The following is a 21,304-nucleotide window of genomic DNA, read 5'->3' as shown; positions in this document are numbered from 1 at the left end:
TCCAGCATGATAATGCACCATGTCACAAAGCAAAAGTCGTCTCAAACTGGTTTCATGAACATGACAATGTGTTCAGTGTTCTTCAGTGGCCTTCCCACTCACCGGATCTGAATCCAATAGAACACCTTTGGGATGTGGTAGAACAGGAGATTCACAGCTTGAAAGTGCACCTGAAAAATCTGCAGGAATTGCGTGATGCAATCATGTCATCATGGACCAGAATCTCAAAGGAATGTCAAAGGAACATCTTGTGGAATCAAACATGAGGCTGTTTTGAGAGCAAAGGGAGGCCCTACCTTAGGCCTTAGTATAGTATTCCTAATAAAGTGTTCAGTGAGTGTAGATAATATATAGCTACAATTATGACATTGGTACTGTATCTAAAGGTAGCATGCTCAAGCAGGTCATGAAGAGAAGGGGGGATAGGCCTATGTCCTTAACAATCTTAAATACCACCTTGACTACTTTCTATTTTTACTGAGGGTACAAGAACTATGATTTAGGGAAAGGGCCATATACTGTATATGTGTTCATTATTAATCACTTTGAATATTTTACTTTCACCTCTTTCACCTCTATGGCCGTGAAGGAAAGGAGGCAAGGACAGGATAGAGGGAAAGAGTGTCCATTTAGACTTTTGGGACACATCCTGGGTTGGAGGAGGGGGATAGAATGGTGTTGTGGGACCTGGCCAATCACAGCAAGGCTTGACTTGTCATATGACAGCCCAGGAAGTGGAATCTACAGGGGGTGCATCTCAATACTCCATTCTGTGTCTCCTTTCCTTCTTCCATACTTATCTAAACGGATTGAATCTTAATCAGATAACCTGCCAGGTACCTCTACAACAGTGCAAATGAGGGAAGGGAGACAAAGCAAAGACTATTGAGTATTGATACGCAGAGTATTGAGTGTTGATACGCAGCCCACAGTACAACTGTGCAGAATGAAAGACAGACATACACAGATAGACAGACAGGCTGGAATGCTGCATGATAATAAATGCAGCACTTTTGGAAACAGAAACACAATTGACTGGAAGAGTTTCTTCTCTAGCTTTCACCCTTTTTCCTTCTATGTCCAGCCCCTCCTCACCCCCTGTCTCGCTGACACCCTCACCCCCCCCCCCCCCCACCCCCGTGTGGCCAATTACAGAGTTGTAGGGCCACGGCAGTGTACCAATAGCTTTTGCTACAGCCCAGCACTAACACGCTTGATTCCCCCAACCCAACCGGAGTGGTGGGGTTTCTGTTTAATCAGGTTTGGTAGTGCTCGGCTGGAAAAATAACCCTACATACCTACACGCAAACCCTCCAGGACCAGGCCAGGACCCTGCCATACCCTCTCCTCTACCCCATTATGCTCCTCTCTCTCCCATCCACCTGCCATACCCTCTCCTCTACCCCTCTATCCTCCTCTCTCTCCCCTCCACCTGCCATACCCTCTCCTCTACCCCGTATCCTCCTCTCTCTCCCCTCCCCCCCTCCCCTTCTCCTTCACTGCCTGTCGTCCGAGAGCATGTCAAAGAGCGCCTGGAGCAGGCGGTCGTCCCTGTGCCTGTAGGGCTTTGTGCTGTAGAAGCCGTCGCTGTAGTCACTGTACAGACTGTCCTCCCGGCCCCGGTCCTGGTTGATCCTGTCCAGCGCCTGATAGAGCTTCTGTGGAGCGACCCGCTGTGGCTGGGCCGCCCCTGGAGGGGGGGCCTGGCCCTGGTACTGTTTCACCCAGATAGAGGAGGCTTTGGCTGGGGACTGGAGCAGGGAAGAGGGGGTCTGCCTGTTGAAGGCAGTCTGGAGGAGACGCAGGAGGGTCAGGGACTGGGAGAGGGTCGAGGAGGAGGAGGAGGGGGGCTTTTTGGACTCCACCTTGGGGTTGGGGGCGAGTGGGGAGCCCTGGGCGGGGCGGGGCTGGGCCTTCTGGGGTCGGTGGGCCTGCGTGGGGACCTCCTGGAGGAAGGAACAGGCAGACAGACAGACAAACAGACAGACAGAGGCAGCAGGTTAGAGGTGGGTTCTACATGTTGTGGGTGGCTGAGGTGAGTTACTCTCGCACACAAGTGTACTTGAGAACTAACAAAAGACAGGTATATCCATTTCATAATTACGATGACCTTTAGAATTACTAGCGGTGGATGTCAAATCGGTGGAGCTAGCTTGTAGCATTTGGCTTCGCTTTACAGTTGAATTATTTCAGTGGAAAAGATGTATTCATCAGCTATAAACTTGAACAGGTGCTCCGTCCACAACAGAAGGACCCATTTTGAAGGATTCTATTCTCATGTCGATTACAAATTTGTCAGATGACATGCCGTTTTCGTTTCATCGCTGCCGTAACCGGCATGGCTCACCTCCAGCATGTCGTCCATACGCTCCACGCCCCGACGGTCATTCTGCACGGCGTTGTAGGGAACGTACACCCGGGGCTTCTTCATGTGCTCCGGCTTCTCCGACGTACCGTGGAGGATCAGCTTCCAGCTCAGGATCTGACCCTCGTTCTCCATCCGCCCCGACTAGGAGAGAAGGAAAGGAGAACTTGATACTCAGAAAACAAAAACTGAATGCTAGAGAAATTCTTGGAAGAGAGGGAGAGTGAGAATACAGGCAAAACAGAACCTGGTAAAGACTGAATCAATGTTTGAACTCCATGACTTACAGTAGGTGATGGAAAGACAAGTTCACGACTTACAGTAGGTGATGGAAAGACACAGAAAAAGCCCAAACCTCTATCCCTCTGACTCACCGTGTCTGTGATCTTGAGGGTCCAGGTGCCAGTGGGATCTTCTCCCCAGGTGTGGACGGACATGAAGTCCCAGTTCCTGAAGCCATTGGAGGAGGTGTCCCTCTCTCTCTCAGCCAATAGGACTGTGTTGGTGCCTGATAGGAGAAAAGAACAGCATCAAGTCTCCTTAACGGCTGTGTGTGTGTGTGTGTGTGTGTGTGTGTGTGTGTGTGTGTGTGTGTGTGTTTGTGTGTGTGTGTGTGTGTACATGCGTGTACGTGTGTTAATAAGAGTGACAGTACATGTGTGTGACACAAATTCATGACTGTGTGTATCTCAGCAATTGTGTGTATGAGTGTGTGAGTATGTGTGTGTTACCTGATGGGGAGGTGAGTGTGATATGAAGGTCTCCTCTCCTGGTGTACTCAATGCTGGCCTCTACTTGAACATGCTCCAGTGAGAGGACTGCGTTTTCCTGTCCAGCACAAGCCTTGGTGGGGATCTCTATAGTGATCTCCCCTGCTGCTTTCAACTCTCTGAGACATAGCAAAACACAGTACATAAGCCATCATCAACATCACTACATAACAACTTTAATAAATCCACAGAAGGACATACATAAGGAAATCATGAAGGAAATATATAATATATAACACCATCAATCAATCAATCTCTTTTTCAGCTACAATTAAAATATACAGCATCATATCAATAGTATACCAGATATATATACACACACACACACACACACACACACACACACACACACACACACACACACACACACACACACACACACACACACACACACACACACGATTTGATGCCCACAGTCATTCATAAACAATCAGGGTTAATCTCTATCCATTGGCCCAGGACATGAATGAAAGGATTTCTTTGCCCAAGCTGACATCAATCAGGAGGGGGCTGTAGCAATGAGAGCAATGGAGAAGAACCAAATCCCCTGGATTATACACAGATGACGTGATGTTCAAGGTAAAGAGGAAACTGGGTATCAATGCCATGGAGACTGGCACATGCACAGTGACAAGAATATCTTTGTAAGGAGCTGTTTGTTATTTGTCAATAGCTTAGCAATAGCATGATGGCTATGACGTTTACAAGCTGAAGGTCATTTGGAGGATGCAGCGATAGCAGCTAAACTTGTGCCACAGACTTCCTGAAGCAGTTAATCCGACATGGCAGTGATTTAACGAATCGCTGTAGCAGCTGAGAGCTCAAGTTGAACACAAAAATTGTTTCTGTTATCCGTTACAAGCATTATCTCCTGAGAACAAATCCCATCTTTCCTCCGTCAAAGGACACACACACACACACACACACACACATACACACACACACATACACACACACACATACACACACACACACATACACACACACGCACATCTGACGTCATTTTACTGTGATTATTTATTGTCACGGTTCCACACGAAAATCTACAGATGGCATCTCATCAAAGAGAACGTTTATCTCATGATGGCATTATTAAAAGAGTAAAAACAGGCTTTTTTTTCAGGACATGGGAAGTTTGTTTGCCCATCTGAATGTGTCTGAACTGATTCAATCTATGTCAGGGTAAAAGCTCTTTTCTTTTCAACTAGAATGCTACAGAATGTCTTAAACATGTCACAACACGCTCTCTGCACAAGCTAGTGTAACCCAGAGTGGTATATTAGAAGAGTGGCACCAATGAGCTTCAAATCATTCCATATAGCTTCCTGATGAAACTTCCTGATTTACCCAATTGTGATTTTTTTATTGGACTAACAACCGGTTGCCTGGCAACATGCTCCGTTGGTATAATGCAAAGCAATTATCTGGTGTTGGCCAATAGAAAATGGACCCAACTTAGTGGCCACTCTTCCTTCTAGAATATGCTGGTGTAACCTACTCTTCCTTCTAGAACACTCTGCTGTAGCCTACTCTTCCTTCTAGAACACTGTGCTGTAACCTACTTTTCCTTCTATAACACTCCACTGTAACCTACTCTTCCTTCTAGAACACTCTGGTGTAACCTAGGTAGTTTGGAACCTGAGACCTGAACATCTGTGCTAGCTCCCCAAGCTAAAGCCCAAGCGTTGTCTATTATAACAAGCTGAGGAATGGTGTGGCTCTCAGGAGAGATGAATTTGAACCCTGTCAGTCACACTAGCAGGTTTATCTGACTGGTTGGTTTCTTCCCTGCTCCGTCATTTCCCATCACACTGACACACATTGCGAACCCTTGAGAGGACGTCGTTATATTCAAATGATGTCCACAGAGTTAGCACATTGCAGCTGTGAAGAAGGGACTGCTGGGAAGTCACTGTATGCTACCTGGGCTGGAAGGTCTCGTCCCTGACGATGCACTGCTTCTTCTCAGGGACGTGCTTCCACACAGTCTTGTCGGCCAGGTCCACCAGAGCCTTGGCATTGAGCAGGCCGAAGCCAAACCTGCTGTTCACCATAAGCCCTGCCCCATTCCTCTTCCAGCCTGGGTTATTGGCCAGCGGGTCAAACTCGGACGTCCACACCACCAAGTGCTGCAGGTCCCTCCAGGTGAGGTCAGGGCTGAGAGGGTGGAATCGATAGATGGACAAATAAATAAGAAATCAACAAAGACAGGATCTCAAGTCATGGCCAATGAGGAATGATCAAGAGCACACAGGGTGACTGCAGCTGAATGTGGGCGAGTGTGTTATGGTCACATGACTGATATGAACATGGTGTGTGTGTGTGTGTGTGTGTGTGCGTGCGTTTGCATGTATGTGCACATGTGTGTGTGTGTGTGTGTGTGTGTGTGTGTGTGTGTGCATTACTATGGTCAGAGATTTCGTGAGGAATTGTTTACTTACTTCTGTTCTAGAGCCAGTGCGAATATCCCAGCAGCCAGTGGGGCAGAGGCGGAGGTCCCAGTGTGCGTCTCTGTGCACTCGTTATGCAAATCAGCACTGGTCTGCAGGGAGACGGACATAAACACAGTTACCACAACAACTACAACTATGGCTACCATCATTTCATGAAGCAAAGGAAAACACATCAACGCAAATAAAGTGACACTCTGTAAAGTAATGTGATGTAGCGTTACATAACAATATTGTAAAAAACAGTATAATCTAACATCTAAGTCACATTAGGTCATCCAATGTGACAAATGACGTTTCCGGTGTAAGATTTTAGGCAGGATGAGCTGACCCAGGTGCGGTGCATATAAATGAGGCAGACGAGTAGGCAGCAATACAAAATAAAAGGATCTTTACTTGGCAACACAGGATACAAAACACAGACTTACTCGAAAACAAAGTCTCCAAACCAGGAATCGGTTATGTACAGAAGGCTATGAACTAAACTCGAGGTAAGGGAGTAAAAAACTTCTCCAAACCAGTACTCGTAAATATCAAAGGCTTACTTTTCTCAGGTGACCAACACACGGTGCACACATTGTGAAGACTGAGCAGGGAGTGAAGGGAAGTGAGGGTACATAAAGCATCAGTGACAATTAAACACAAGTGCAGGTAATGAGTCCATGATGAGTGAGTGAGTGAGTGAGTGAGTGAGTGAGTGAGTGAGTGAGTGAGAGAGTGAGGCGGCAGAGTGGGCGGCCGGAGGGAGACACCTAGGGATCGCATCTGTAACATCCAGAGGTGTGAAGTAGGCCTGTATGACTCACGATTCTCTGGTCGGTGTAGTCTCCGCTGCTGTAGGCCGTAGCCAGAGTGGAGGAACACTTCTCTGCGTACCAGGGCGACAGGCCCTGCTGGGAGGCACTGCTGATGGAGATGGTGTAGATGCTGTCTGTGTAGCCGTCGCAGTCACAGTTGTCTCCCTGACGGCCCCCGTTACCAGAGGCCCACACGAAGATGGAGCCCTTCCCTCCGCGTCCCTGTGGAGGAGAAGCAGAGGGAGTTAGTGATATGACACCATACAGTACATGTCACACATTCATAACAGTGTTGTCAGAATAGATGTAACGCCTGACATACTGCGTGTGTACTATGGCAGGTAACGCTGATCCAATTTGGACAACTGATATACAGTATAACCCTGTCATAATGCATGAGGCAGAAACTTTCAGTTGTTTTACCTCTCTATTTGTTATACTAGTGTTGTTAATCATAGGTTGTATATTTCTTCGATTCTGGTGCAAGTGAAGGTGTAATGACGTTTTTGTATCAGTTTTGTAGTGAATGAGGTGAGTTACTCCCACACATTGTAAAGCATCCATTCCATTCCAACTACTGCATATATAATATGATGCTCTTTATTTTGGATGTAAAAAGAGCTTTTTGTCACCTTCTGGATGCCGTACTCAAAGGCCTTGGTTGCCAGGCGCCCGGGGCCCTCCACTGTCTTGCCGTCGTCGTTGGGTCCCCAGCTGGCACTGTAGATGTCCACGTGGTCCGGGTTGAAGCCAATGGAGCTGGCCTCGATGGCATCTGTCACGATACCGTCCAGCATACGGATCCCTGGCAGGAAGAAACCAAGGTAAACGGTCTCAGCACATATCTTCCCTGTGCGCTTCCTGTCACCAAACGTGCAACAACAATGTATCCTCCCTAGTTTCACAAGCCAGGCTTGAGGTCTTACGCTAGCTCATTGGTCCGACCAGCAAGACTACATCCCTCCTAATCACTGATTGAAAAAAGTGTTCATATTGTTTTCATATTCATTATCATTGCCGGGGAAGAAGTTCTTTCAAGGTATTCAAACATGGCTTTGGTTTCAGTGCAGAGTTTATTTGACTACACATCCTTCAAAACTAACCCTTTTTTACAACTGAGGCCACAAATGTTTTTAACCTGAATAATTATGTCAGAATCAACAATATCAGGTCAAGTCAAGAGTTATGGTGTGAGACAATGTTTCTTTGTGAGACAAAGTCCCCTCCTCTGTGGCTTTATTCTAGGACAGGAAGAAACAGGAAATCGAGCTGACCCCACTGCCACCACACTTCCTGGTATGATACTGTCTATGTACACTAAGTGGTGTTACGTAATTATCCGCTCAAAAAGCGGGTCACCATCAGGAAGTCTTTGTTTCAGCTGCTGCCTGTTTATCCTGACAAACACACAGGCACACACAGCTCACGCGGGTACACATTTCATAGTCTCTTACCTCCAACCTTGGAGTTGTATGCCACCCCGACTCCACATTTATTGTTGTCTGCTTGCATGGCAATCTCCCCAGCACACCTGGTCCCATGCCTGAGAACATAACAAAGTAAAACACATTTACAAACTGTTACAAACTGAAAACAACTGCCTTACAAATGGTTTCTTTTAACAGAAGTGCCTTAGGTTTCAAATGGTTTTAGGCTAAACCTTTTGTGAAAACCTTTTTTTTTACATAAATGCCTTTGTTTTACAAACTGTTGTATAGTTTAACAGTCTGTTAAACTATGAATTATGAGTTTAACAGTTTTTCTTTTGTTTAACAAACAAGTGGCATTATACAGTATGGACATCAACCGTGCCAAGTGCTACAAAGAATCAGGCGGCAGACTGTCAAAGCTGACAAACTGAGATCCAGCCCCCTGACCTCCAGCACGGGGGCGCCACAGGGCTGTATCCTATCCCCTTCACTCTTCTGCCTCTTCACCAATGCCTCCAATAACAGCTCTTTCAGGATATTGAAACATGGCAGATGACACCACCATCATGGGCCTCATCTCTGGCAACAACTAAACACCCTCTTACTGCTCAACCTTTACAAACTGTTTCATTCTTAACATCACCATTGAGTAATCTTAATTTGCTACGTATAGCCCTACTCGTTATTATGTTATAAGCTTTAAAATAGATCCAGTCCACCCGAAAACCGCTGAAATAGTTCGAGCTTTGCTTGATTTGTTTTTTTGTTTAGTTACATAACATCTTTCAGCTAATTACATGCTAAGAACATAGAATATATCTATTCTATGGGTAAACCTTGTAATCTGAAAATCAAGGTCCTTAAGTTACATGTCCTTTTGCATGCTTCTTTGAGATACAAATGGGTTGATGGCAGAGTCTAAATTATGCAAGAGCACCGAGAGTACATTGACAACAAAAGAGTGCAGTAATATGGGTGGGGAGGGGGTGGGCTGTGTGTGTGTTTGTATAACCCTCACAGCTGGCATAGAGTCATCACAGGTATTGTCTGAGAGAAAGAGTGGGAGAGATCATTGAAACCATTGAGAGGATAGCAGTTTTCAATGTACTGCTGTAGATGCCTTCCAACAAATTTTCTCTCACACCAGTGCTAACTCAAATTTGTACGATGGGCCATCTTGTCAAATAGAATCACACTTTTTAAACAACCATACCAGCTATCTTTTGGTCAACCACCCCTTCAAACAGGAATCATTACACTTTGAGACAGGCAAGAAATCTATAGCCTTTGTACCGTGCTAGGTCACTAACTGTATGTATGCATAACCTTTGCAAATATATTGCTACAAACACGTAGGCATTATACAGTAAAATCAACATTCTAAACAAAAACTGTTCAAGAAGGCTACAATACTTCCCATGACAGCGTTACACCGCATCCTAATACACTCTGTCATAATATAATAATGTACTGGGATCTGTAGAGGCTGTCCTGATACGATCAGTCAGATGGCACAGCAAGACAACCCCAAAACAAACTACAATAGATGGAACTAACCAATGCAAGCATCTGAAATAGTGACAGTGTGCATTAACACGCTCGACAGTGTAGATACACACAGAGGCTTCTGATGGACGCAGCTGATTAGGACACCCAAACTGGTTTTAGTGGGAAAGATCGGTTTTTCCCCTCAACGCTTGCTTGCACTCCTATACTACTAACTATTGCTACTGCCCAATATTGCTGTTGTGTTCCGTTGCTATACACCTTGCCACCTTATGTTATTGTTTTTAATATTATTATATTGTATTGCGATTGTTGATTGTTTGATTGTTGTTTGCTGCATTGCATCGTCTATGACTGTATTTTATGTACGTGATAAATAAACTTTGATTTGAGTAATTAGGATACGGTGTTACAGGAGTGCACATAAAACAAATCAGAGAAAATCCTCTTTTGGGAGAGACTGTTGATAAGAAAAAATACGGAAAAAAAAACACCATTATGACATCAGCTCACATTGCCAGTCACAGTTGGAACATCTGTGTCTCAGATATGGCCATTTCCAGCCAGTGTGACCCGTGGGTGAGTGTTAAGCTTGGCTTTCTCCCCTCTACTCTTATCTTGTTATATCATCAGCATAGAGGATGCTGTAACTGCCAAGTGGATTACATGGTTGTTGTGGTGGCTACCAGACTGCATGGGACCAGATCCATGATGAATAGCATATTCTCTCTTAAAGGGGCAATCTGGGATTGTTTTATCCATTTTTGGACTACATTATTGATATATAGCCACTGATTCTTAAATAATGTAACTTATAAATGCTCCATGAGCTTAGTTCAACTGTCTTACCCCATCAGAACCCAAAATACAAGCTTGTTTTACTCTATTGTTTGTAAACAATGTAATTGTAAACAAACAGTGTACAGTACAGTATAGATGGTCAGTCCTTGCATCCATAGCTCCATCTATGTATTTGAGAGTGGTTACATTTCTCCAGCCCCATCCCTCAACTGTAGACCAAATAAAGTGGCAGAGAGATTGCTTTGTTATTGATTGAATCCCAGATTGCCCTTTTAAAATTAAAAGATTTGTCAGTCAAAAATGATCTCACAGTTTATAATTAGAGACAAATTTACACCTGACCTTAGAGGCATATGTGGAATGTGGACACAAGAACATGGTATATACTGTAAATGTATGAAGAACCATTTTCAATGAGAACAATAAAGATTACCAACATGTGTACATGTCAAGAAACAGTGCAATGCCAAGTACTTAGATGTCCCTTCTCAGATAGGTAGCTAACTTACTTGTTCTCATTGGTGGAGTCATATCTTGGAAAGGGGTCAGGGTCATTATCATTGAAATCGTAGCTGGCTGCTGCATCCTGGAGGAGAAAAATAGATAGAGAAAATTATCATTTAGTTCTACAGGCAATCATTTCACATACAGTATGACAAACCTTGATGAAAACAACATTTGTTATTGAAATTTGCAAATACTGTATGTTGTTGTACAGAAAGAGTTTGCTATAGCAGAAACAAACTTATAGGTGGCTCGACCTGCTGTCCCTGAGAAAGACTGTAAATTACATGAATGCTATCACACCAGTCAAAGGGGACGAGAGGAATGAATGAGAACTGAGAAAAGCCATTTATTTTGAGAATGGGAAATATTCTTATTCTTAATATTCTAGTCACAGAATGATTTCCTTGTCTCCTTCACCTTGTGACCACTGATCTGAAAGAACTGGATGTGGTGAAAACAATATTATGGTAAACCAGTCTTGGAAGCCTGTGGAGTTTTGTTTCACAAAAAAACCCACCATAAAATGTACACTTTATTTTGATTTGTACATTATCAATCAAGCATAATTTCTAATGAAAAATAATGTGTTACTGAATTGACATACCTTCATCATTCAAGAGTTATGAATTTCAATAAAGTTTTGAGGTCTGTCAATATTTCACAATGATTCTGACTCACCTCACTCACTAGTTTAACAAACCTTAATATCAAACAAAGCTTTTAAAAGAAAAGAAACTATGACATTCAGTGTCATGGAGGAATTACTCTCCTAAAATTATGCAAATGAAAGCAGAACGCTAAGTGAAGATGAGCGACTTGGTTGATTAAGTCCCTTTGATTAATTACAGTCAGACTAATTACAGTGGGAGTCGGTTCTGTCCGCCTTATTGTCATACATCCTCTCTCTCTCTCTCTCTCTCTTTATCTCTTTATCTCGCCCTCTCTCAACCTCCTTCTCTCTATATAAGCTGTAGTGCATGTCTGTCAATGCCTCCCAACTGAGGGTGAAAAGGACTGTTTGCTACCAAACCACAGATGGGACTTTAATGAGCCATTCAGAGTTCCTATTGTCTCAAGATAGCCGACATTTGCCAACAATCCAGACAGAAGAGCGTTCTTTCAAAAATGAACTGACATGCTATTTTGTTAATATTTTGCTATTTTGTAAATTTCTTGTCAATATTTGCTATTGTTTTTTATGTCCACGCACCAAACTCACCAAGTCAATTTCTGTATGTGCAAATATACTTGGCCAAATAAAATAATTCTGATTCTGATGTGCCTACATTATGCCAGTTGGCATTTATTTCAAACATTAATGAATAAAATAACTATTTTTTAAATTAACCAACAGAAATGTTGCCTCTTTATCGCAAACTACATACACCCAACAATTATACAGAGCAACAACAAGGATTCCACACACCCTACAATGAACCACTGATCATAAGATCTCTACATGGAGAAGACAAGCATTATCAGCCTATCATATGCCTTCTAAATTAGAGCTTTGTGCAGAGCCTTGTAAGGTGTCACCAACAACGTTGCTATGGGAACACTCTCCCTTTGTGATGATGGCAGTCGCCATGGAAACACGCTTACGTAGTTGGGGTAGATGTCGGTGTGGTTCCACTCCAGCCCGTCATCCAGTACAGTGATGACCACGCCTTTCCCTGTGATCCCCTTCTTCCATACCGGGATCACGTGAAGGTCCAGTTTGGGGAGGGAGGATGATGTCCGCGTGTCTTGCTTGAGTAAGGGATACATGGTGGGGGGGGGATAAACAGGTTAGCAGCTGTAGTCAGATACTATTGTGTAAATACTGCATCCATAAAGTATACATTATTATATTATATTATTGTAATAGTAATAGTATAATAATTTGTTGGTAATTATCTCTTAATGGAGGGAATCGTAAGTGACGTTGCACTCATTTAACTCTGACAGTTAAATGATTTGTGCACTTCTCTTTCTGAGTGGATCATAACTGCTTAATTCAATTTGTCAGATGCGCGGTTGGGGTGGAGTTGCACAAAAACAAGGTCTTGTTTATGAAAAAGTGACTTACAAACTAACGTTATTACCTTAATGGATTTCAGCTTCGCTGAATTTCACTGCAGATGGGTTTCAACATAAATTGTGTTGAGTATGTTGAATTAAAGGTGCATGTGCTTTAAAGGTTAAGCTGACAATTTTTACTTGAAAATGTGCTTAGCAAAAAACTCATTTATTTGCATACTTTGCCGCTACCACCCATATACTGAGATAAGTGGTTGCGTAGTCAGAGTTAGGATGCGAACAACTCAAATTTGAATAAACTGTGTGTAGTGAGCTTGACTTAAGCAGTAGCGAGTTAGGATTTCAGCCTTAATGAATAAACCATTCATAAAGCATACATAATGCTTGGTGTTAAAGCTTATAAGCTTCTATAAGCCGTAAGACAAGATCTCTGATACTGGATTTATACACAGGAAGAGAAACACCCTCATTATAAACCCAGGATACACACATACAGTACAAGGATATGCACATATTTTTTGCTATGCGAAAACATAGCATATTATTTATTATATAGCATACGTTTTACGTGTGGCCCAGAGGACAGCAAAGCACTAAACTACTTCACCTTTAAGAGTGAGGTACTTCACCTGAAAAGCATCTGTGAATATCAAGTATCACAGCCTGCATTGACAATAACTGGGAAAGGTCAATATAAGATGGCTGCAGAGCTTCGCCAACTCAAGCTAATGGAGACTGTCATCTCTCACCATTGACCTTAAGGAAATTAATTGTCAGCTTGTTGGTTTCTGCATCCTGGAGAGTCCACGATTGACCACTCATAGAAGGAATACTGTAGGCACACTGGTTCTGGAGACCAGTCATGTATCTGCACACTTTTGTTTCAGCCCATCACTGTGATTCAGCCACAGTTAATTGCTTCTCTGGAGACGATGCAATGGCTAACCTCCAAATCACATTGTTCTCACACCTCCTTTGGAGGTCTGGATGTTACATTCCAAGAACCCTCCCCCACATGCCTGTAGAATAGTTGTTTGTTCTTATATGCGTCGTCTTTTCTGACCGGGTTGTTGCAACATTGAAGAAAATGGAAGAAAACCTGAAGAAAAAAATGATTTTTTTTTTGGAGCTCTACCCAAGCAAGGTATTTGATTGAACTGAGTGACAGGTTTCCACCCCTTTGTAAGGATTTCCCCAGGCTTTCCGGACTAGGAAAACCTGGTCTCAACGAGGTTACATGATCCGAAACGACAACAATGTTACTGTCATGACCCGACCCTTTACCTCCATAATCCTCTATCAACGTTAGCTAGCCTTGGTAATCTAATCGCTGGTCCCTTAATCTATGTAATGTATGTCTGTATGTGCAGGCTTCCCAGCTAGCTCTAATTAGATAATCAGTGGGGAGTGGGGATGTGCATGCAAGGCCACGCTACAGTAGCCTGCCTGGGGAAGGGGATGATTCAGAGCAAGAGACAGAACTAAAAAAAGAAAGAAGTCGACAAGGTTCTTTGCGCATTATGCACAGACACTGCGGAACGCCACCTCGAACCATGAGTCATCGCTGTGATCTCTCCCCCCCCCCCCCCCTCTCTCTCTCTCCCCCTCTCTCCCCCTCTCTCTCCCTCTCTCTTCTTGCTCCCTGTCTCTTTCTGTATCTCACTCACTCTCTGTGTCTCACACTCACTCCATCTTCCCTCTTTTTCAACATCTCCACCCTCATGGTCCGCCTCTTTTCCCATCTTCAACTGCCTCTTCCTCTCATATCCCTTGCTCGCTTGCTCTCTCTCTCTCTCTCTCTCTCTCTCTCACTCTCACTCTCACTCTCACTCTCACTCTCACTCTCACTCTCTGTCTCTCTCTCTCTCTCTCTCTCTTTCACTCTCACTCTCACTCTCACTCTCACTCTCACTCTCACTCTCTGTCTCTCTCTCTCTCTTGGAGGAAGAAGGGGGTGGAGGTGGGACATACAATAATTACCATCAGACCATCAAAACACTGTATCCATACAAGTTAGATGCCACAGGATATGTATGTTTTCAGTATCTGTTTGCTGTAATCAGGCTTTTGTTGGTGAACCAATCCATAGCTCTTTGTCTCTCACTGGATGAGTCATTTATTGACTGGCATGTAAGCTGTGGACTCTCTCGCTTTTCACGCACGCACAAGCATAGATTTAAAATGGACACACACAGTAAACAAACACATCGTCGTCATACACAGACCCCCTTACAGACACACAGAGACGCGCACGCGCACACACACACACACACACACACACACACACACAGCCCTTTATGGAGGGAGACAGAGACACTCATCCTGCATACAGCCTCTCTCTCTCCCTCCATTTCCCTCCCTCCTTCTATCCACATCCCTGTCTCCATCCCTCTCTCTATTACGGCGCCTTCTGCCCCCTCACTCCTCCACCCCTTCATCCCCACTATCGTTGCTTACCTCCATTGCTCTTTCTACGTCATTCTCGACATCACTACACTTCTCTACCATCTTCCTATTCCCCCTCCTCCTTAAACATTCCCTCCTTCCCTCTCACTATTGGTCCCCTCTCTTCAAACCCCCCCCATCCCTCATCCCTGCTATCCCTAATGAGCTCTCTCTCTCTCTCTCTCTCTCTCTCTCTCTCTCTTCCTCCATCTCCTCTTTTACGTCATCCCACACACCCCTCCCTCTTTCGTTTTCTCTCACCCCCTCAGCTAAAACCTCCCTTCATCGCTCCTGTTCTCCCTGTTTTCCCCACCTCTCCTTCCACCCTATCCCTCATTCAGCCATAATACAACCATATCTCAAACGTGAATAGAAAGATCATGTCTGTATATATATCTCATATCTTGTTGCTTGTTGTCAGTCAGCCCTCTATCCACTTTAACTGTCTGTTTAGAGATCTGGTTAACCTGGATAGAATACCTCTACATGTATTGTTTAGCCTTTTTTCTAAAGCAGAACATGTCTTTCTGTTTTCTACCTTAAACAATCTTGATTTAAGAATACCCTCCAGACTTGTCATGTCATATCGAATATCCTTGATCGACAGGCAGTGCTTTCAACAGTAGGTAGGTGCAGTGACATTGGTCATCCAGTGAGGGTGGGGGGGAGACAGTGACGTACTAAAAGTACCCTTTTAGTCATGCACCGTGGCGGTGGTGTCTATAAATGCAGTAAACGGGCACTTCATGACTAATTCAATTAGGATCATCAGCTCAGATGGAAAAAAATGATTTGTCTTCTTTTTTGCAGTGAGTGACTCACATTGTTCAGCCCAGGCACACACACATACAAACACACACACAAACTCGTACAGCCACACAAACTCGTATGCCGACACACATACACGCGCGCCCACAGGCGCGCCCACACACGGCCACACACGCGCACCCACACACGTGCCCACACACACACACACACACACACACAATCTATTTTTATGAGATGACAGGTGTTGACTTGACCAGGGCAGTGTCACTGCAGTGGAAAAGTAATAAAGACATGAAAAGTAATGACTCAGTGCTTAATACATCATCAAATACCTTAAACCAACCGACACACAATGTCCCCTCTGCTCTCAATCATTTCTAGGGGGGCATATTAACATGATAACAACATTAGCTGAATGCTATTGAAACACTATCAAAAAACAAACCATGTTGACCCATGAAAGTAATCCAACAATCACTAATAACATGGCATAGAGGTAGTCAAATCAGAGTAGGGTGAGGTTAGCCTAATCCTCAGCACAGGACAAAGTAGATGTGTCAGTAATGGATCCAGGAGGGATGCACAGCTGTGACCATCCACTATCATCCACCAGCTTGGCCTCAATCGGCTGGAATAGCCATTGGCTGGAATAGCCATTGTGTTCGGGCAAATTGAGTCTTAATGTGTGACAGCCTATTCTGTCCATGGATCACAGAGGGAGAGACTTCAGTTCCCTTACATTTGGTTGCGTACGCTTTGCACACTGAAGAAAATGCGTCTCTTGGCTGGGATTTCTGATGAATACAAATGCATTGTTTATCTGAGTTGAAATCTATGCTATCAAATGTCATACTCTTCTTCTGCCTAAATAGATCCAAGTTGTAATACAGACTACCTATTGAGCCCATATTACAAGAGCTGCAAGCTCATTGATAAATACTACTGTATAATTGACTGTACGATCACTACAAGTTGTTGGTGAAGGAAAAGACTATATTCTCAGCATTGATGGGTTAGGGTTAGGGTTAGGGTTAGGGTTAGTGTCTGGCTGGTGCCTGGTTCTGCCAGTAGTCTCACAAGACACACTGTCTGTAAATTAGGCCAAACAGAAGGGAGAACCAGACACCAGCCGGAACTGAATCCTAACATGACCGGTAGAGGAATCTATTTTAACCGCATATTTTGGTTCACGTGGAATCTGGCTCATAGGGTTGCAATTGTATCATGTTTTCTAATTGCCACAGTGACAAATTGATGGCACAAATGTAAAAACAATGTTTGTAAGACGTTGCTCTGGTGTGATTTCTGCGATTCATCTGACATTGATGTGATACATCTTAGCAGTACCACTGTAATGCAGTCTCAATTCTGGCACATTCTAACATGTGGCATTGTGCTATACACTGAAAAAAAAAGGCTTTGGATTTATGTAAAAAAAATCGGTTCCACATGATTGAAATGTGTTTAATCAACATAAATTTGGTTGAACATTAAACGTTGAAATAAATCAAAGAAGATTTGTGTTGATTGAACACATTTCAATCATGTGGAAACGACGTACACATATTCTTTTTAATATATTTTAGGGCATTTCTGCTTTATTGGGATAGAGATAGTAGAGATTGACAAGGATGGATGAGAGAGAGGAGGGATGACATGCAGGATATGTCAATGGCCGGAATCGAACCAGAGACCTTGCGATGATATGGTATGCGCCTTAGTGTGCTACGCCACTGAGCGCCCCCATACACAATTTTTTAACGTAAATTTGGTGTATATTTCGATTGACCAAAACAACAAACAACAACAGACCCTCAGGCCAAGGCTCAGTGAGGCTTACCAGGTACCACTGCTGGTTCCACATGGGGTCATCAAAGAGCTTGTCCGCCGGGCAGTCCTTACACTCCCAGAGGGAAGCCCGTTTACCACGACGCTTTTCATACTGCTGCTCCGCCCACGACACCTACAGAGAGAATGGAGAGATGAGGGCCTCCTACCTTCTCCAAGGAGACGGGTTACATCAAACCCTGCCATGGCAATGTTCAAGCAATAGATTTTCTTAATTAACTTGTGTCCTTTTCAATCTGACAATGGAAGCATCTAACTGTGAGAGGAGTATACTTGCTCCATCAAAAGTATCAAAAGGTGAAATAAAAACAATCTACACGGCAGTCTACTATCTAGAAGAGTAGAGATCTATTCGATGTATTTCTGCAGATAGAATTCTAACTACAACAACATGTTTGACAGAGACATAAAGACAGCCTCATAGACAGAGAGAAACCAGCACATTCTGCACGGATATGGTTACAGACAAGCGTGCGCACACACACACGCACACACACAGACAGACAGTATACACAATACACGACAACAGGATAGTTTACCCGATCATCCTCAGACAGGCGTTTTGTGATGTGATCGGCACTTCTTTTCATCCTGCTAGGATGATTCCGATGTTTGAACAAGTAATGGTTTTGTAGTGCTCCAATCTACAGACAACAGAAGATGAATGGGTTATTGCATATACAGAACATATTGAAACCCCCCTTGCTATCCAATCAATGCTTTAGAACATTCTCAAGCACATTTTGTTGTATTGATATTCTATTTCTATGACTGGATGGCAAATTATCTATATGACAAAGTAAACAGGATTAAGACAGAATCTACATAAGTTTACTGCACCACAAAACAATGTACTGTCTCTCTGTAAAAATTAGGAAGAATCAAGTAACAACTATTTCTGAGATGGAAATGCATACAGGCAAAGTGTGATTTTAAACTACCCATCCATCTGTCTCGGACACTCCAGTTAATCATCAACCTGCTATGTTCTTCTCTGCAAATAAATAGCCTAAAAGTGCACAATATAACCTGTTGGTGAAGGCCTAATGTGTGTGAATTGGACATGACAGAGAGAAAAAGCATTAGGGATATATGTCACAAGCTGTGGTCAGGGAAGTAGAATAGGCAGGATATGAGGAAGCTATGAGAAGCAGATACACAATGAGTCACTGACGTATGATTTATTATACCGGCTTCCAATCAATAATTTCCCAGCATTGAACATGCAGCAGGAACAAGCCTTGGAATAAGGAATGAGGCCATATTTGTATGTTTATTTATCTGCTTTATCACAGTCACAAAGTACTTTAAATGAAGTCATAGTGGTACAGAATACATACACAGATGCACATCATCAATCATGGAGTTATTTGGTGCCATAGTTTTTCTTCTTCGGTTTTTTAAAAATATTTTTGATTGAGTTTTCCCGCATGCAGCAAGTCACTTGCCTTCTTTCGCTCACTGAGCAAAATGAAGATTGAGAAAATACACCAGTCATAAAGTTGTGTTATTAATTTTTAGTGCTGAGTGAAGCTTGGGGAAGTTCAGTAAGGATGCTGTCGAGAGAAGAGCATTCATTCACCAGCAACACGGCTGCCCGTAGCGCCCTGCCCTCCATCTCAGCTGTCAAAGACTATGCATAATACACAACCAAATGAATAAATCATTGAGGAATTCTAATACAGATAAGCATCTTCCAGACAGTTCGATGTACTATAGTTTGTATAAATGTGTAGCCAGAGCAATAATTTAAAAAGTCAATGTTCTCAGAGCGCTGACTCTCTTGGAATGGGTTTCAGGTTGGGTTTTCTCTCTGGTTCCTACCTGGCGGACCAGCTGGTAGTCTAGTTCTCTGGCGATGGACCTGGCAGCGTCGGGTCCGCCCGGAATCTCCACCGCCCATTCGTTGAGGTACTGTCTGTCGCTGAACGAAGCATCCACGGAACGATCGATGGTGAACAGAACCGCTAGGGCACAGCACATCACCATTGGACGACATCTCAATTCCATCTCTGAGAAAATACGACTAGATAAAAAAACTGGATATTTAATAAACTAAATGCACCCGGAAAGCAACAAAGACAACAGAAAATAAATACAAATTGTATGAGGAGATAAAGGCTTAATGAACAGCTTAAATCTGTTTCAGTGTATTGGTTCGTGTCTTTTCCACTCTAGACTGCAGAGTGAGAAGGAGTGAACCTGTAACTGCGGGTTATTGCCTGATTGAACCATCCAGAAAAGCAAGCAGAGAGTATACTGTACCGTGGAAGGGGGAGGGTGTGTGTGAGTGTGTGAGTGTGTGTGTGTGTGTGTGTGTGTGTGTGTGTGTGGAGGGGGGGGGGGTTACACGTCAAATTACGAGGGGGCTCTGACGTCAATTTCGAGTCTACCTGGGGTAAGATCTATGCTCGAGTCTTGGGAGACGGGCGTCGGAGGGGAGGGAGAAAGTTGCCTCTAAAAATATCCCTCTATTTTCTATTCAAGCGGAAGACTATGGCACATATACATACAAAAATGCAGCATTATGAAGTAGGCTACAATGTTTGGGGGTAGGCTATTATTAACGGAAAAGATGAGCCAGCATTAGCTCAGGCAAAATGAGCTGGAAAAACGAATTGGAAAAAGCTTTGATAGCACATTTCTTCAAGTATCATCTGGGAGTTCAGCCTCTTGATGTATCCTATGGCGGCGCTGGTGACGCTAGTGGGCAACGCACGTCATTCAGTCCACGGATCAGTTCAGCACCACTGCATCGGACAGCTCCCCAGTCCAGAGCAAGGTTACAGCAAACAAGTGGTTTGGTGCACTCCCCTGCAGATGCATGAACCAAATTGATGTCTTTTATATAGCGTAGCCCAGTGGTCCATATTGAATCGTTATTCATATGATAGCCTTCAAAATAAGACATAAAACATAATCTGTATGGCAATGGTGAAGTCATAAGACTGTGCACAATGATTGGTTCAGCAAGCCTATAGGCTACTTTATGTCTACAGCATCTGCTGCCAGCTTTGCTATAATAACCAAAATAACCATTAAAGCATTTAATCGTTAAGCCATGTCGGGAGAAATTGGAGTGAAGAGCTCAAAGCAACCAACTCATGAATAGGAATACACCACTCAATGTCACAATGAATCCTGATGGAACGGGTTACAAAGCAAGACCCACACAAAATGTGCTCTCTCACATTGGAAATGTTAATAATTATGTTGGTCCTCCCATCAAAGCAAGCACGTTGTGCGCTTTGAGGGCATGGTGGCATTCATTATGCTACAATGCTTCCCTTTTGATGTTTTTTTCTTGATTGTTATATATTAATTGTGCTATATTTGGTACATTATAGAGGCTGTTTGGGTACATTAATATGTCAGTATCTGTTGGCCAAGATGCACATTAGCATTATAACATGTACACAGTGTAAAATACAACAGGGCGTTTAGCTCTGGATAACAGTCTTGTCGCAAGTAGACAGCTTATGTTCACTTCATACAATCACACTCCACTAGAACATGCCTATTACATGCACTATGAGCCCTAGTGATGTGGAGGGGGAAAGAATAGGGATTGCAGTCTGAGAGCCAGCAAGGCCTCCTG

General features: G+C 43.5%; 1 protein-coding gene across 1 annotated transcript; it reads right to left on the bottom strand.

Annotated features, from left to right (window-relative positions):
* Positions 1 to 1,496: 1,496 nt before the first annotated feature.
* Positions 1,497 to 19,716, bottom strand: pcsk1 (proprotein convertase subtilisin/kexin type 1; the record flags this gene model as incomplete). Its single annotated transcript, XM_083669320.1, has 14 exons — positions 1,497 to 1,946; positions 2,348 to 2,509; positions 2,740 to 2,873; positions 3,097 to 3,254; positions 5,059 to 5,292; positions 5,577 to 5,677; positions 6,392 to 6,604; positions 7,015 to 7,187; positions 7,837 to 7,925; positions 10,629 to 10,705; positions 12,229 to 12,375; positions 17,699 to 17,821; positions 18,246 to 18,350; positions 19,531 to 19,716. The coding sequence occupies 14 exons, from the start codon at positions 19,714 to 19,716 to the stop codon at positions 1,497 to 1,499; spliced, it is 2,352 nt and encodes a 783-aa protein (XP_083525446.1).
* Positions 19,717 to 21,304: the final 1,588 nt, after the last annotated feature.

Source organism: Argentina silus, assembly GCF_951799395.1.
Source record: "Argentina silus genome assembly, chromosome: 4".
Taxonomy (NCBI): Eukaryota; Metazoa; Chordata; class Actinopteri; order Argentiniformes; family Argentinidae; genus Argentina; species Argentina silus.
The sequence above is the reverse complement of the archived record's forward strand: the minus strand, read 5'-3'. Positions and strand labels throughout refer to the sequence as shown.